Source organism: Hyla sarda, chromosome 5 (genome assembly GCF_029499605.1).
Source record: "Hyla sarda isolate aHylSar1 chromosome 5, aHylSar1.hap1, whole genome shotgun sequence".
Taxonomy (NCBI): domain Eukaryota; kingdom Metazoa; phylum Chordata; class Amphibia; order Anura; family Hylidae; genus Hyla; species Hyla sarda.
Window position 1 is genome coordinate 164,996,320 of NC_079193.1, and position 17,459 is coordinate 165,013,778.

At 40.5% G+C, this 17,459-nt stretch overlaps 2 protein-coding genes across 3 annotated transcripts in view; one reads left to right on the forward strand and one right to left on the reverse strand.

Moving 5' to 3' along the window:
- NPHP3 (nephrocystin 3) overlaps window positions 1-4,109 on the reverse strand; it is a 118,405-nt gene extending 114,296 nt beyond the window's left edge. Inside the window, exon 1 of the mRNA XM_056520628.1 lies at window positions 4,091-4,109. The gene's annotated coding sequence lies outside the window, so the exon portion shown is untranslated. The remainder of the gene's footprint in view (window positions 1-4,090) is intronic.
- Window positions 1-17,459, forward strand: part of LOC130273580 (tetratricopeptide repeat protein 30A) — a 71,176-nt gene that overhangs the window by 24,519 nt on the left and 29,198 nt on the right. For both annotated transcript variants that reach the window (XM_056520635.1, XM_056520636.1), the window contains exons 6-13: window positions 404-508; window positions 687-815; window positions 1,332-1,381; window positions 2,804-2,956; window positions 10,675-10,740; window positions 12,601-12,654; window positions 15,212-15,277; window positions 17,201-17,277. In XM_056520635.1, coding sequence (XP_056376610.1) covers window positions 404-508; window positions 687-815; window positions 1,332-1,381; window positions 2,804-2,956; window positions 10,675-10,740; window positions 12,601-12,654; window positions 15,212-15,277; window positions 17,201-17,277 — 700 coding nt within the window. The remainder of the gene's footprint in view (window positions 1-403; window positions 509-686; window positions 816-1,331; window positions 1,382-2,803; window positions 2,957-10,674; window positions 10,741-12,600; window positions 12,655-15,211; window positions 15,278-17,200; window positions 17,278-17,459) is intronic.

The window sequence follows — 17,459 nt, forward strand, 5'->3', positions numbered from 1 at the left end:
CAGGGGGAGAGAAGCGGGTGGCGGCGGCGGTGGTCTCTGGCACCGCAAAAGCCGCTGCAGTTCATTGATTTAAAGTGCCCGCTTTAAATCAATGATCTGCAGCAGTGTTGTCGGGGGGGGGGGATAAATAGCCGATAACTTATACCGGATTATCGGTATAAGTTATCAGCTATCTGCCCTAACCTCCACAGAGTATCGGTATCGGCCCTAAAAAAACTATGTCGGTTGATCCCTAGTAAATATTGTGGGGAAAAAAAAATAAAACACTAAGAAAACTACACTCCACTCTTAGTAATTCAGGGCCATTCTGTTAGGACAAAAAAAATCTTATACATGTATTTGCTTTATATTGTCAACGTTATCATTCATAATGTCTTACCGTTTTTTTCTCTTGTTTGGATAGACCTATCCTACAGCATTGCCTTATGTTACTACAGCATGAAACAATATGTGCCTGCTTTAAAGTACATTTCAGATATTATAGAACACGGAATTCGAGAGCATCCAGGTAGGTTGTAGTACTGGTTTGAATGAAAATAAAGTAAATAATTATTTCGGCTATTAAATAATTTCTGTATGCTATCGATGTTATACGTAGTTTATATATAAGTGTGAAGAGTCCTGTGAAACAGTATAAAAAGCGCCATGTATCTTCCTAGTTTATTTATTTCTGTTATCCCCCCCAGAGCTTGGTGTTGGCATGACAACTGAAGGAATTGATGTCCGTAGCGTGGGTAACACTTTGGTACTGCATGAGACTGCGCTGATTGAAGCGTTTAACCTGAAGGCTGCCATTGAGTATCAGTTAAAAAATTGTAAGTCCATGTCCAACTTTCATTTTTGTACCTCATATTTGATCCGTACTACTATAAAACATTGAAAATATCATGTGAAATAAATAGTGCCCGAGTCATTGTTTCCATTAATTCCAACAGCAGTGTTTCCCAACCAGGGTGCCTCCAACTGTTGCAAAACTAAAACTTCCAGCATGCCCGAACAGCCTTTGGCTGTCCGTGCATGATGGAGGTTGTAGTTTTGCAACAGCTGGAGACACCCTGGTTTGGAAACACTGGTCTACAGTAAGTTACGAACTACTGGTGTAGTGGGGTTAGATTGTCTACATACTGTACTCATATATAATCCAAATGACTAGTATGTACACATGTATATGTGTTTGAGGGATTTAAGAAATCAATTACCACCACTCCCCTTTAAGGTCCATAGCTCATGGACTGAATTGTATCATGAGTTTTTGAGTAACATAAACTAGATGACATAGGAAATCACCGTAAACCTATCCTCAGTATGTACTATTCCATTTGCTCTTGTAGATGAAGCAGCTCAAGAAGCTCTGACAGACATGCCTCCACGGTCTGAAGAGGTAAAGCTTTGGTCTTGATGTCGTATATAGCTTAGTCTGTTATAAAAGAGTAGAGTGAAACCTCTCCAAAAGAACACCTATTTAAAAAGTCCACAATTTTACCCCAACAGATTTTCATTCCACCTTCATTATGTATTCTTTGAGGGGTCATCTCTTAAAAAGCTGCTTTTTGGTTCAATTTTAGGTGGTTGTCTTAAAGGGGTTATCCAGCATAAGGTGACTTTAGTGCTTACATGCCGGCAGTAATAGATATACTTTGGAAAGATCCATGCTTGTTTTGGGGTAAAATGGCTGTGTTGTAAGTCCACCATAATGCTGCTGCTGCAATTTTTTTGTGAATTTCCTGTTGGAGTTCCTTCCCTCCAACTAAAAGTCCCAAGATCCCTTGTTTGTAAGTGTGAGGTCGCTTTTCTCCTTTCCACACATCAGCCACCCATTGCAGCTCAGCTGAGCTGACCTTCATGCTGTGCTGTGCTTGAAACTACAAATCCCTGCAGCCATGTGGAGAATAATCTCCCTCCTACCCAGCAGTCGCTCCACAGACAGGCTCCCTTTCAACACCTGACTAGTGATGTAATGTCTCAGCCACACTGCAACCTGGGAAAAGCCTGAGACAATACGTATTTTGTATGCTGCTAAAAATGAACACCGGGGCAAAGATCACATAAGAATTGCGAGACCAGACATCAAACACAGGTAGAGACACTGTATTATGGCCTACACTACCTTTACAGCTCCTGTTTCACAGTCAAACAAAAAAGAATCACAGAATACTCCTTTAGGGTCTATTCACACATACAGTATTCTGCACAGATTTGATGCGCAGGATTTTCTGCTGCAGATTTCAATGTAAACTAAATGACCGAGCACAGATTCTAATCTGCAGTTACAAATCCTGCGCATCAAATCTGCACAGGATCCTGTATGTGTGAACGTACCCTTAGGGTCTATTCACACGTACAGGATCCTGCACAGATTTGATGTGCAGGATTTGTAACTGCAGATTAGAAGCTGTGCTCAGTCATTTAGTTTATATTGAAATCTGCAGCATAAAATTCTGCCCATCAAATCTGCGTACGTGTGAACGTTCCCTTAAAGAGGTTATACTATATAGGAAAACATTGACAACAGCATCATGAATGTTATTTCCTATTAACGTAAGAATTGCTGTATTTTGGAGCAAACTCTGGTTCCCTACACAGCCCAACCTGTGACAAGCCACAAGAAAGCATGTCGGTATGGACCTGAGTCTAATAAATATTTTCCACCCAATGCATGCCACATAAAGATCTGGGCTTTTTAGCGGATAAGGTGGGGGATGTATGAAGGCCACTGTGTTTGCTTCCAAACCATACATCTAGTCCTAGTAGCTTTAGTACCTGCTTCTGGCTGTTTATTCAGATTATAATATGATTTTCACAGGAACTTGACCCAGTTACTCTTCATAATCAAGCATTGATGAACATGGAAGCCAAACCCACCGAAGGCTTTGAGAAAATGCAGTTTTTGTTGCAGCAAAATCCTTTTCCTCCAGAAACATTTGGAAATCTCTTACTTTTATACTGCAAGTATGAGGTAGGGGATTCCTATCAGATTGTACATGGTTTGTATTACTCCATACTGACCAGACAGTGCTGTTCTTTATCATTTTATATATACAGACCATTAGCTGTAAGATAATATTTTAATGTATTTTTATTAGTATACATAATGAATAAGGACAATAACTACAATAAGTCATACTTTCTGACCACTAATACCTATACTTTTTTCCTGGTGGGACATTAGTCGTATTAGTGACAGATCAACATGAAACAATTCTGATGCTTGTGGAGTTACCCCAATGGGGTGTATTCAGTCTAGAGCAGAACAAACTCTACATATGACCCTCCCCACTCCTGTTATTGGATAAAGATTCTGACCAAAATACTATGTAGGAAAGAGACTTTAAATGGGTTATCCAGTGGGAATTTTTTTTTTTTATAAAAAACTAAACCTTAACTCCCCTCCAGTGCTCCCGTGGTGCCTCTTTCGTCCTGCTTAGGTCCCCGAAGCGCTCGTCATACTGAGCTGCAGCATGACGTGTTTACTGCCACTCAGCAAATCACTGGCCAAGGTGGGACATTGCTTCGGCCAGCATAAGCTGAACTGCAGTATGACACACTGGGCCGAGTGCTTTTCCGAGACAACAGTCACGCTGCAGCTCAGAAAATCGATCACATTGGGGGACCGGAGCAGGACACTGGAGGCATGGCGGGAGCGCTGGAGGTAAGTAAAGGTTTTTTTTATATACCACACAAAAAAAAAAAAAACTCCCACCAGATAACCCTTCTACTTGGGTTGTCCCATTAAGAATAGTGGAGGAGATTTATCATTGCCTTCCTGACCTTTTATTGGCTGAAATTTTTTGCGCAGTAAGTTTTTGCACAGTAAGTTTTTGCACAATTTCAAAATTGGCAAAAGTGACTGTGAAATGCAGTGCTTCATTTTTGACTATGCAGTGGACGAGATTTATTAGAGGAGGTCTGTAGTGAAATATAACTTATACCCTATCCAAAGGATAGGTGATAAGTTAAAGATCGTGTGGGGTCCAACCGCTGGGGCCCCCCTACGATCTCCTAATTGGGGCCCAGCTGTCTGCTGAAAGGCCTCTGAAAAATGAAACAAGTGATCTCCCCCTATAAGTTTACTAATTCCCCATGTACTTACATTGTTTTGATAACTGTTGCCCTTGGTTACGACACTGAGGTGGGCACACATGCTCAGTTCAACTGCAGTCTCCTGAAGGTAATGTCAGTTGGTCTCCACTGCATGTGCAAACAAGCGCTCTGTTGCCAGGCAACATCATGGTCACAGTTCAGAGAGGAAACTAGGAAGTAACAAGATCAATGAGGGAGAAGAACTTTACAAGGATGTGCATTACGTTACTTAAATACAGTACATTTATACTCCCTTACATATATGTATGTAATACACATCCGATTCTACCAACTTTGCTTTCTGGGACAACCCCTTTAAGTACTTTGCTTGAAGTAAAATCTTTCATATCATTACAGCATAGGTTCACCACTTTTTCTGGTGGTAAACTAGCAATTGCCACCACATTTGCTCTGGTAGACCCTCACCAAAATACAGGCTGCCCTTTATGGCGAACAATATTCATCAGTGATGCCGCCTTACTACTGTGCTGCATCGCTCAACTATATGAGAGAATGAAGAGAATGGCCCAGATTTGCTATCCAGAAAGACAATACTTAAAGTGTATATCCCTGCTCCATTGCTGCTGCATAACTGCAACTTCTATAATGCGTTTGGCTGTCTGGAAATGATGGGGATTGTAGTTTTGCAACAGATGCAGAGCTACATTCTGAGCACTGTGTCCCCAACCTGTGACTCTGCAGCTGCTGTAAAACTACCCCCAGGCAGCCAAAAATGACATCACAGTTCCAACCTAAATGGAAAATTAATTTGAAAAATGAAAAACTAATTATTGATGTCCGGTTTGCAAATTGGGACACATCATAAACCAACCAAATACACTAACTAGGGAGTAGACATAGTAAATCTGACTGAATATTTAAGAAAAACCTTAATGCGTAGGGATTTTGAAAACCCAACAATCTTAATAAATCTGGGCCATTGGGGGGACATTTATCATTGGCTTTATACCACTTCAGTGTTCTAAATGTCTCTGCAAATGTGCTAATTTTGCGCGATAGCATTTTTTTGTGCAATTTTCGGTAGAATTTCTTTCAAAGTTGTCTACTGTTTGATGCACTGGACCCCACTTTTTGAAGTGGAGCTGTATTTATTATTTGTATATGTGGGTATGTGCAGGTCAATAGATAGATTTGAAAGCAGGGAACAGAGGTTAATTGTTAGCACTCAATACCCAAGGTGCTGTCATATAGACAGAATAATGAGTAAAAGAATACAGTCCTCAATGTTCACTACAGGGAAAGACTGGAACACAGTGTGTACAGTAATAATAATATTAATGCTAATATTGATGGGAGTATGCGTAATGATATAATGGCGATTCTGGGGATGGACTGACAATAATAGTATGTTTCAAAAATGATGTGGAGAGAATGCTGAATATATAGAAAGAACTAAGAACAAGGAGGGAAGAGGGACAACAAAGAAAAGGGGGGGGGAACAGAGGAAGACGGGGGGGTTACAGAAAGAACAGAGAGGAAGACGGGGGGGGTGACAGAAAGAACAGAGAGGTAGACGGGGGGTTACAGAAAGAACAGAGGTAGACGGGGGGGTTACAGAAAGAACAGAGAGGTAGACAGGGGGTTACAGAAAGAACAGAGAGGTAGACAGGGGGTTACAGAAAGAACAGAGAGGTAGACAGGGGGTTACAGAGAGGTAGACAGGGGGTTACAGAAAGAACAGAGAGGTAGACAGGGGGTTACAGAAAGAACAGAGAGGTAGACAGGGGGTTACAGAAAGAACAGAGAGGTAGACAGGGGGTTACAGAAAGAACAGAGAGGTAGACGGGGGGTTACAGAAAGAACAGAGAGGTAGACAGGGGGTTACAGAGAGGTAGACAGGGGGTTACAGAATGAACAGAGAGGTAAACAGGGGGGTTACAGAAAGAACAAAGAGGTAGACGGGGTTACAGAAAGAACAGAGAGGTAGACAGGGGGTTACAGAAAGAACAGAGAGGTAGACAGGGGGTTACAGAAAGAACAGAGAGGTAGACAGGGGGTTACAGAAAGAACAGAGAGGTAGACGGGGGGTTACAGAAAGAACAGAGAGGTAGACAGGGGGTTACAGAGAGGTAGACAAGGGGTTACAGAATGAACAGAGAGGTAAACAGGGGGTTACAGAAAGAACAAAGAGGTAGACGGGGTTACAGAAAGAACAGAGAGGTAGACAGGGGGTTACAGAAAGAACAGAGAGGTAGACAGGGGGTTACAGAAAGAACAGAGAGGTAGACAGGGGGTTACAGAAAGAACAGAGAGGTAGACAGGGGGTTACAGAAAGAACAGAGAGGTAGACAGGGGGTTACAGAAAGAACAGAGAGGTAGACAGGGGGTTACAGAAAGAACAGAGAGGTAGAGAGGGGGTTACAGAAAGAACAGAGAGGTAGTTACAGAATGAACAGAGAGGCTGACAGGGGGTTACAGAAAGAAAAGATCTGACCACAAATTCAGTACAGTTAGTAAAATATTAAAATATATGCATTTATTAATAATAATAATGGTAATAATAAAAATAAATATAGGTAGAGAGGGGGTTGCAGAAAGAACAGAGAGGTAGACACGGGGTTACAGAAAGAACAGAGAGGTAGAGAGGGGGTTACAGAAAGAACAGAGAGGTAGAGAGGGGGTTACAGAAAGAACAGACAGGTAGTTACAGAATGAACAGAGAGGTAGACAGGGGGTTACAGAAAGATCAGAGAGGTAGACAGGGGGTTACAGAAAGATCAGAGAGGTAGACCGGGGGTTACAGAAAGAACAGAGAGGTAGACAGGGGGTTACAGAAAGAACAGAGAGGTAGACAGGGGGTTACAGAAAGAACAGAGAGGTAGACAGGGTTACAGAAAGAACAGAGAGGTAGACAGGGGGTTACAGAAAGAACAGAGAGGTAGAGAGGGGGTTACAGAAAGAACAGACAGGTAGTTACAGAATGAACAGAGAGGTAGACAGGGGGTTACAGAAAGATCAGAGAGGTAGACAGGGGGTTACAGAAAGATCAGAGAGGTAGACAGGGGGTTACAGAAAGATCAGAGAGGTAGACAGGGGGTTACAGAAAGAACAGAGAGGTAGACAGGGGGTTACAGAAAGAACAGAGAGGTAGACAGGGGGTTACAGAGAGGTAGACAGGGCGTTACAGAAAGAAAAGATCTGACCACAAATTCAGTACAGTTAGTAAAATATTAAAATATATGCATTTATTAATAATAATGGTAATAATAAAAATAAATATAAACAATAGTTAAAAAATATAAATACTAAATATAAAAAAGGGCCCTGCGATACCCTCGTTTATATTTATTTCTATTATTACCATTATTATTAATAAATGCATATATTTTAATATTTTACTAACTGTACTGAATTTGTGGTCAGATCTTTTTCTTTTTGTAACCCCCTGTCTACCTCTCTGTTCTTTCTGTAACCCCCTGTCTACCTCTCTGTTCTTTCTGTAACCCCCCGTCTACCTCTCTGTTCTTTCTGTAACCCCCTGTCTGCCTCTCTGTTCTTTCTGTAACCCCCTGTCTACCTCTCTGTTCTTTCTGTAACCCCCTGTCTACCTCTCTGTTCTTTCTGTAACCCCCTCTCTACCTCTCTGTTCTTTCTGTAACCCCCCCGTCTTCCTCTGTTCCCCCCCCCCTTTTCTTTGTTGTCCCTCTTCCCTCCTTGTTCTTAGTTCTTTCTATATATTCAGCATTCTCTCCACATCATTTTTGAAACATACTATTATTGTCAGTCCATCCCCAGAATCGCCATTATAGCATTACGCATACTCCCATCAATATTAACATCGATATTATTATTACTATACACACTGTGTTCCAGTCTTTCCCTGTAGTGAACATTGAGTACCGTATTCTTTTACTGTGTTTTTTTGTGCACAAACCTACACCACATAATAGGACAAGTACAAAAGTGTCAGATGCCAGAGCACAAAGCTTAAACCAATCTCTGCAGCTCACTGGTTTCTATAATTGCGCAAAATCAAGTCCTGTGCGCCATTTTTGAAAATTTTGAGCAACTGTGCAATCAGTACACCAGGCGAACAGGGGTAAAATCTTTACTACCTTACACCAGCATTGATAAATGTCCTCCAATGAGTCTGATAATAGAATTATATTTCTGTACGATTTCTTAACTCCTTAAGGACGTAGGGCGTACCTGTACACCCTACACCCGGTCCCGGTGTTTAAAGCGAGGTCACGCCGTGACCCTACATCACACTGGGTCGGTCCTGGCTGCTAATCAATGCCGGGACCCTGGGCTAACAGCGCGCAGCATCGATCGTTGTGCTGCGCGCTGTTATCCCTTCAGACGCGGCGATCAAAGTTGACCACCGCATCTGAAAACAAAAGTAAATGCTTCCCGGCAGCTCAATCGGGCTGATTGGGACATCGCGATAAAATCGCGATGTTCCAATCAGCTGGGACGCAGGCAAAGGTCTCCTTACCTGTCTCCGCGGCGTCCGATCGTCGATTGATTGCTCCAAGCCTGAGCTACAGGCTTGAGCAATCAAGCCCCTATCTGACTGATCCGTGCAAAGCTTGGCTTTGCAGGGATCAACATAAGAGATAAGTGTGTGCAGTGTTATAGGTTCCTATGGGAGCTATAACACTGCAAAAAAAAAGTGGAAAAAAAAGTTAACAAAGGTCATTTAACCCCTTCCCTAATAAAAGTTTGAATCACCCCCCTTTTCCCATAAAAAAAAAAAAAACTGTGTAAATAAAAATAAACATATGTGGTATCTCCACGTGCGGAAATGTCCAAACTATAAAAATATATCATTAATTAAATCTCACGGTCAATGGCGTGCGCGCAAAAAAAATTCCAAAGTCCAAAATAGTGTATTTTTGGTCCCTTTTTATATAATGAAAAAATGAATAAAAAGCGATCAAAAAGTCCAATCAATACAAAAATGGTACCGATAAAAACTTCAGAACATGGTGCAAAAAATGAGTCCTCATACCGGCCCGTATGCAAAAGTTATAGGGGTTAGAAGATGAGAATTTTTAACATATAAATTTTCCTGCATGTAGTTATGATTTTGTTCCGAAGTACGACAATATCCAACCTATATAAGTAGGGTATCATTTTAACCGTATGGACCTACAGAATAAAGATAAAGTGTTTTTTTTACCGAAAAATGCACTGCATAGAAACGAAAGCCCCCAAAAGTTACAAAATGAAATTTTTTCGCACAATGAATTTTTTTCTGTTTCGCCTTGGATTTTTGGGTAAAATGACTAATGTCACTGCAAAGTAGAATTGGTGGCACAAGAAATAAGCCATAATATGGATTTTAGGTGCAAAATTAAAAGCGTTATGATTTTTAGAAGGTGATGAGGAAAAAATGAAAATGCAAAAACGGAAAAACCCTGTTCCGAACGCTGGAGCCGGGAGCTCATGACGTCATAGCCTCGTCCCTCATGATGTCACGCCCAACCCCCTCAATGCAAGTCTATGGGAGGGGGCATGATGGCTGTCACACCCCCTCCCATAGACTTGCATTGAGGGGGCAGGCATGACATAATGAGGGGGCGGAGCTATGACATCACGAGCTCCCTGCTCCAGCGTTCGGAACAGGGTAATTCTCCATTTAAAACTCAGGACAGGTAGAAAAAAGCTAATTAAAGGGGTACTCCGGTGAAAAACTTTTTTTTTTTAAATCAACTGGTGCCAGAAAGTTAAACAGATTTGTAAATTACTTCTATTAAAAAATCTTAATCCTTCCTGTACTTTTTAGCTGCTGAATACTACAGTGGAAATTATTTTCCGTTTGAAACACAGAGCTCTCTGCTGACATCATGAGCACAGTGCTCTCTGCTGACATCTCTGTCCATTTTAGGAACTGTCCAGGGTAAAAACAAATCCCCATAGCAAACATATGCTGTTCTGGACAATTCCTAAAATGGACAGAGATGTCAGCAGAGAGCACTGTGGTCATGATGTCAGCAGAGAGCTCTGTGTTTCAAAAATAAAATAATTTCCGCTGTAGTATACAGCAGCTAACAAGTATAGGAAAGATTAAGAATTTTTAATAGAAGTAATTTACAAATCTGTTTAACTTTCTGGCACCAGTTGATTTAAAAAAAAAAAGTTTTTCACCAGAGTACCCCTTTAAAGTCGTGGGAGAACTTCCTAAACCAACCTCTGCCCTTTCGTTCTTTTGATCTTCATCACCTAAGGCAGTGTTCACATGTGGAATTTCAGTGCTTCTACTCAGATTCCTTTATGCCATCCTTTATGTGGATTTTTTGCAGTTTTGCAGATGCCATGCAAATGTGCGCAGAATTTGTGCTGAATTGATGCGGAATTTCTTGCACTCAACACACAGATTTCAAAAAAGGATGTCCTGATATGACAAGCCTTTCATAGAGGACCTGTATCCTCTTATGACTTATGTGTTAGTGAACAACAATTCTGGATCTTTTTTTAGAGTGTTATGCGTGTGAGTAGTCTTGTGTTAATACATCTTCAGAAATGCACTAGATAGCATTCAGGAGGTAAATTTTATTGTGACCTTGTTTTTCCTACCCAGAACTGAACTGTATGATAGTAACTGTACTACTCTACCTCTGTTTTTAGTATTTTGATCTTGCAGCGGATGTACTGGCTGAAAATGCTCACCTGACCTACAAATTTCTAACTCCCGTAAGTAATTATTTAGTAAAATAATAAAAACTCTTTGTCTTCCTTCTGTAAAGCGTATATTTTTCTTAAAGAGTGCCTGTCATCAAACCATATTTTCTAAACTAACTCAGATTATATTCCCTAGCTACTCCTAACACCCCTCCTGCCCTTAATTTTTTCCCCAGCTTTACAAAGCTCTGTATCATACCTTTCCCCTTTTTTCAATTTGTGTGAGCTCCTCTCAGGAGTGGGTGTTCCCCAGCAGTTTAGAGTACTTTTCAGGGCTGAAGTAAATTAGTGTGAGTTAGTATGTAAAGGACGAGAGCTGCGACTTTCAGAGAAAAGTCGCACATCATGACTCGATCACCACTGCATAAAACTAGTCTAAAGCACTGCACGTGGTAGTTCAGTTTCAGATATGATGTATAGCAAAAGTCGCACAAAAGTTGCAGGAGAAGAGACTTTTGATGCGATAATTTTAGATTTTAAAAACGATCTAAAAAGCTTGATGAATTCCCATCATGCTGTTTTAATCTAGAATATAAAAATGAAGACTAAAGGGGTATTCCAGCAACAAAACTTTTTTATATATATCAACTGGCTCCAGAAAGTTAAACAGATTTGTAAATTACTTCTATTAAAAAACCTTAATCCTTTCAGTACTTATGAGCTTCTGAAGTTAAGGTTGTTCTTTCTGTCTAAGTGCTCTCTGATGACACCTGTCTCGGGAACCGCCCAGTTTAAAAGAGGTTTGCTATGGGGATTTGCTTCTAAACTGGGCATTTCCCGAGACAGGTGTCATCAGAGAGGACTTAGACAGAAAAGAACAACCTTAACTTCAGAAGCTCATAAGTACTGAAAGGATTAAAAAATTTTTAATAGAAGTAATTTACAAATCTGTTTAACTTTCTGGGGCCAGTTGATATATAAAAAAAAAGTTTTTCCTGGAATACCCATTTAAGGGAACAAGTAGAAAAGGGGTTAATATGTCTCGTATGCTTTATTTAAGGATTACTCCGCTGCTCAGCGTTTGGAACAAACTGTTCCGAATGCTGGAGCTGGCGTCGGGAGCTTGTGATGTCATAGCCCTGCCCCCTCCTGACGTCACATCCGCCCCCTCAATGCAAGTCTATGGGAGGGGGCGTGGCATCCGCCACGCCCCCTCCCATCGACTTGCATTGAGGGGGTGGGGCGTGACATCATTAGGGGGCGGGGCTATGATGTCACAAGCTCACAACACTGGCTCCAGCGTTCGGAACAGTTTGTTCCAAACGCTGAGCAGTGGAGTACTCCTTTAAGAGCTGTCCCATTCCACATAATTTTGGCACTTTTTTTTTTTTTTTTTTTAATATATTAACGTTTTATTAATTTTATTCAAAGTACAGAGTTCAAGTAAATTGGCACATTTTTTATTATTATAATTATTATTTTTTTAATATTTAATTATTTATTTTTATAGCGCTGCATGAACGTGACAAAGAGTAAATAACAGACTGACATACAGTAAGAGGGCACTGTCCGCGAGGGCTTACAATCTACAACAGGAGGGAAGGGACAAAATGGCTGATGGAGACAGCCGGTCATCTCTAAGCAGTTAGGGAAGCAGATCTTCACAGTGCAGTGCAGCAGGGTTATTGTAGGTTTTGTAGGCTGTCCTGAAGAGATTTCAGGTTGTGTTTGCATATGGTCTCTGCCTTGATTCCTTGTCGCATCCATCCCGACAGTCCTCAGACCCAGCTGAGCAGTGTTTCTAAGATGTAGCCACATCGGTGTGATATCATATAAACTAACAGGCATGTAAACCGATGTCCTGCCCTGAGGGCAAACTCTAAAAAATGATTTTGTACTTCAATTATTTCTCCTATTCTTTTTATTTTTCAGTATTTGTATGACTTTCTGGATGCCCTAATAACATGCCAGACAGCCCCAGATGAGGTACTGTATGTTGCATACCTTTGTAATATGCTACTCTGTTTGCTATAGTATCCATATATTCTGTATACACCAACTTTTCATGTATTCTCGATCCGTTTTATATATGCAAATGTGGTTTCAATAAAAAAGTACAGATGACGGCGCAAAAAATGAGCCCTCATACCGCCCTATATACGGAAAAATGAAAAAGTTATAGGTGGTCAAAATAGGGTGATTCTAGATTACTGATTTTGTACAAAAAGTTTTCGATTTTGTTTAAGTGGTACAAAAATATAAAAGTATCTTGCCATGGATATCATTTTAATCGTATTGACCCACAGAATAAAGAACACGTAATTTTTACTGTAAAGTGTACAGTGTGAAAACTAAACCCTCCAAAATGGGCAAAATTGTGGTTTTCATTTAAATTTCCTCCCTAAAAAAATAATTTTTTGGGTTCGTCGTACAATTTATGGTAAAATGAGAGGTTTCATTACAAAGTACAATTGGTCACGCAAAAAACAAGCCCTTATATGGGTCTGTAGATGGAAATATGAAAGAGTTATGGATTTTAGAAGGCGAGGAGGAAAAAACGATAACGCAAAAATAAAATTGGCCTAGTCCTTAAGGTTAAAATGGGCTTGGTCCTTAAGGGGTTAATGGGATTTACCTGGAACATTTTTCCCCATATTTTTGTATGGACCATCTATATACTTTTTTAAACTTTATTTATTATTGTGTTTCCTGTCGCATCTGTCAATATAGCTCTACTATGAACACTGTCTAACTACAGGACTATGTATTGAGGACTAAAATACCCTTTACATAGGAACTACTTCTTCTATGACACCAGTCATTTTTTGTTCACAGGATCTTGAGACAAAATGCTTATTTACATATTGGATCACAAGTGATTAGGTTGTGGGCAATTTGCATTGTATTTTATTATAATCGCAAGGGCCCTGTGATATACTCATTTTGTTTTACTCTATTTTTAATATATAATGTGTGTATTAAGTTGTCCAGCAATAAGGTTTAAATTATTGCACTAGAATTAGTTTATGTGACCTGTCACCATAAGGGTCCAAATTACCCATCATACACTCAACCCTTAGAATGAGTGGTACACTGAGGACTGATAAAACATTTTTTCTAGATTTTTCTAATTTTATTCTCTTGTTGGGTGTGAGAGTTATTTAGTTAACGTTGTGTGCTCTTGTGTGAGCTCCACAATCTCTCTATTCTTTTCATCCACAAACTGGCCCATAAAATTATCCTGCAGTAAATTTTGGCATTTTCTCCCCTTTGCAGTTTTAGCTGAACCCTGACCCCAGTCGGTTTCTGGATAGTTAAAGGGTAGCTCCCACCATCCAATGTTTTTTTTTTGCTAGCCCGTTGCCCCCCCCTCGCTACGGCGCTAACCCGTTCCCTCCTAAACCACCGCCCCCCCGCCCCGCATACCCCGTTCCCTCATTACACTTGGAGTTACTGCAGAGTCCGGCAGCGGGCGTGCAGGGACAGCGGCGGCAACGAGGCGTCGGCGGCGATGTGCGGGAGGAGTGGCCGGGGAGCCAATGCGCTCGCTCCCGCCTGTCTGATTGACAGGCAGGGAGCGAGTGCAGCCTAACTGAAAAAGGACTGATTGCCACTCCAAAATCAGTCCTTTTTCAGTGGCCGGTTTTTAAATTTAAATTAAACCTTTTTAATGAAAAAAAAAATAATAAAAGTATATTAGAGATATGTTGTAGTACATAAGTACTACAACATATCAAAAAATAAAGTTGGTGACAGTGCCCATTTAAAGGAGTTATCCACCATAAAGTGATTTTAGTACGTACCTGCCAGACAGTAATGGACATGCTTAGGAAGCATCTGCACTTGTCTCGGGGATAAATGGCTATGTTGTGAGATTATCATAACACTGTGGCTAGCTTTTTGTGAACTGGTATTTCCTGTTTGACTTTACTTTTTTTTTACTACAAATCCCACAATTCCATTTTCCTCCCTCCCACGCATCAGCCACCCCACCCATTGAAACATAAATGAGCTGCATCCATCAACAAGCCTGTGGTTTTCAATCAGGGTGCCTACAGCTGTTGCATTAGTTGCAGATTGATCTCTCTCCCTCCAAGCGATCACCCCACCCATTGAAACATAAATGAGCTGCATCCATTCAAAAGACCTGTGGTTTTCAATCATGGTGCCTACAGCTGTTGCATTAGTTGATTTTTCTCTCTCCCACAAAGCGATCGCTCCACCCATTGAAGCAGACAGGCTCCCTGTCATCAGCTGACTAGTGAGTCAGGTCTCAGCCGCATTGCAAGCTGGGAAAAATCTGAGACAACAGTCATTTTGTATGCTGGTAAAAATAAATATTGGGGTGAAAATCACAGAAGAATTGTGAGAAAACCATCACATACGGGTACAGACACTATATTATGAACTACACTAACTTTACAGCCCCTGTAGCATGGTCAAATAAAAAAAATTCCTGGAATACCCCTTTAACACTTGACATTCCCTACAAGTACATTAGTTGAAATGGTAATACCCCTTTAACCCAACTTGTCTTTTTTAGGCTTTCTTAAAACTTGATGAATTGGCTGGGATGCTCACAGAACAACTGAGAAAACGAACAAAACAGGTACACGGTGTCATTCTTGCTCCTTTGCTTATCATGTATCATTTATGATACATGATAAGTTTACAACTTCATGGTCACCTTGCAGTAGCCAAATGTTCTGTTTCTCTGAAAGGAAATGGGAGGAAGAAAGAGAAATTGAGATAGCTGCACATGGAGATGGCGATGAAGTATGTTAAAGGGGTACTCTGGTGGAAAACAATTTATTTTCAAATCAACTGGTGCCAGAAAGTTAAACAGGTTTGTAAATTACTTCTATAATAAAAATCTTTCCAGTACTTCTCAGCTGCTGTATGCTCCAGAGGAAGTTGAGTTGTTCTTTTCTGTCTGACCACAGTGCTCTCTGCTAACACCTCTGTCCATGTCAGGAACTGTCTGGAGCAGGAGAGGTTTGCTATGGGGATTTGCCCCTGCTATGGACAGAGGTGTCAGCAGAGAGCACTGTGGTCAGACAGAAAAGAACAACTCTGCTTCCTCTGGAGCATACAGCAGCTAATAAGAACTGGAAGGATTAAGATTTTTTTATAGAAGTAACTTACAAATCTGTTTAACTTTCAGGAAACAGTTGGTTTTAAGTGTACCTCTCATGAAACAAACTTTTTATGTATTAAAGATAAAGCCCTACTCAACAACTTTTTCATTACTTTTATTTAAAAAAAAAATGTCCTCTTTTCATGTTTTTTTTTTATCTTTAAAAACTTCTCTACTAGGGGTCTCCCTAGCAATCCTGTCAGCAAGTATTTTGGACTCAGTAAGTGAGCCTGAAATCAGCTCAGCGCACCTCTGCACCAGTCAGACAGGTAGAAGAGAGGGAGGGAGCAGCTCGTACACAAGCAGGGAGCGAACAGAGAGGATACATTCCCTCTTCTCTTTTTCTCAGTTCCTCTCCCCCCTCTCTCCACTTTCCACATGGCTAATTATATATGCACTGCTTATCTCTCTCTCTGGACTTTCCATTGCTATGACAACCTCCCGTTCTCTGTGCCTTCTACTCAGCTACTGAAGAGCATAGAAAAAGGTATTTTAGGGTTTTTTAAAGCAAAATAAATGACTAAGACAGAGTCAGGGACAGATGGGGTGGGGGGGATTAGGGAAAGTTTGGATGGTGATAGGTACTCTTTAAAGAAAAAATGGTTTTCCACCTGAGTACCCCTTAAGGTGACAAGCAAACAGCTAAAAGGGTTAAAAAAATATATAGCTGTTGCCTGCTAGGGCTAGAAAATAAAATAAACTACTGTGAGTTTTGAGTTTGAGAGTCTGTGTAATAAAGCAATTAGTAGTCCTCTCCATTATATTACACTGAGCTTAGTAGTCCATGGTGTACATGAGCATACAGTCACTGACCCCTTCCAGTGAGCACCGAGATAAAATGTACACATTCGTAATCACTGTTACTTCACCATAACAGAAATTTGTGTGGGTAAGAACATAGGGGGAGATTTATCAAAACCTGTCCTGAGTAAAAGTTGCCCAGTTGCCCATAGCGACCAATCAGATTGCTTCCTTCATTTTGCAGAGGCCTTGTTAAAAATGAAAGAAGCGATCTGATTGGTTGCTATGGGCAACTCAGCAACTTTTCCTCGGGACAGGTTTGGATAAATCTCCCCCATAGTCATTACCTTGTTGTGCAGTGAAGACAACACCTGTAAAGCCTAGGCCCGAGTGTGCCACTTCTGCTGCTTGTCCCTACAAAATCTGAAGGAACTACAACCAACACACCCAATTCAGAGACCTTTTGCTTATAGACTCAGGACCACTTGTAAGGTCTACTAGAATAAGACTGATATGATAAAATACTTATTTTTCTCATTGCATGGTATTCTAGAAATTGGCAGTCCACAAATATAGTCTCACAATAACATAGGAATAAATATTGCTTTTCTCTGTTTAAATTTCTTTTTTCTTTTCTTCATTTCCACTATTAAGGTACAAGAAGCAAGACTAAACCGTGATGATGAAGCAGTTAAAAAGGCAGTGAGCGAATATGATGAAGCCCTAGAAAAGTAAGATGTTACCTTATAAAAAAATATACACACATATATATATATATATATATATATATATATATATATTACTGAACAACTTCATGACTGGAGACCTTTTAAATCTTTATGCCCAGATGACATTATTATTTCGGTCACTTTTTTTGCTTAAAAGATTGGGCTTGCTTGCTATGCCTCTTACC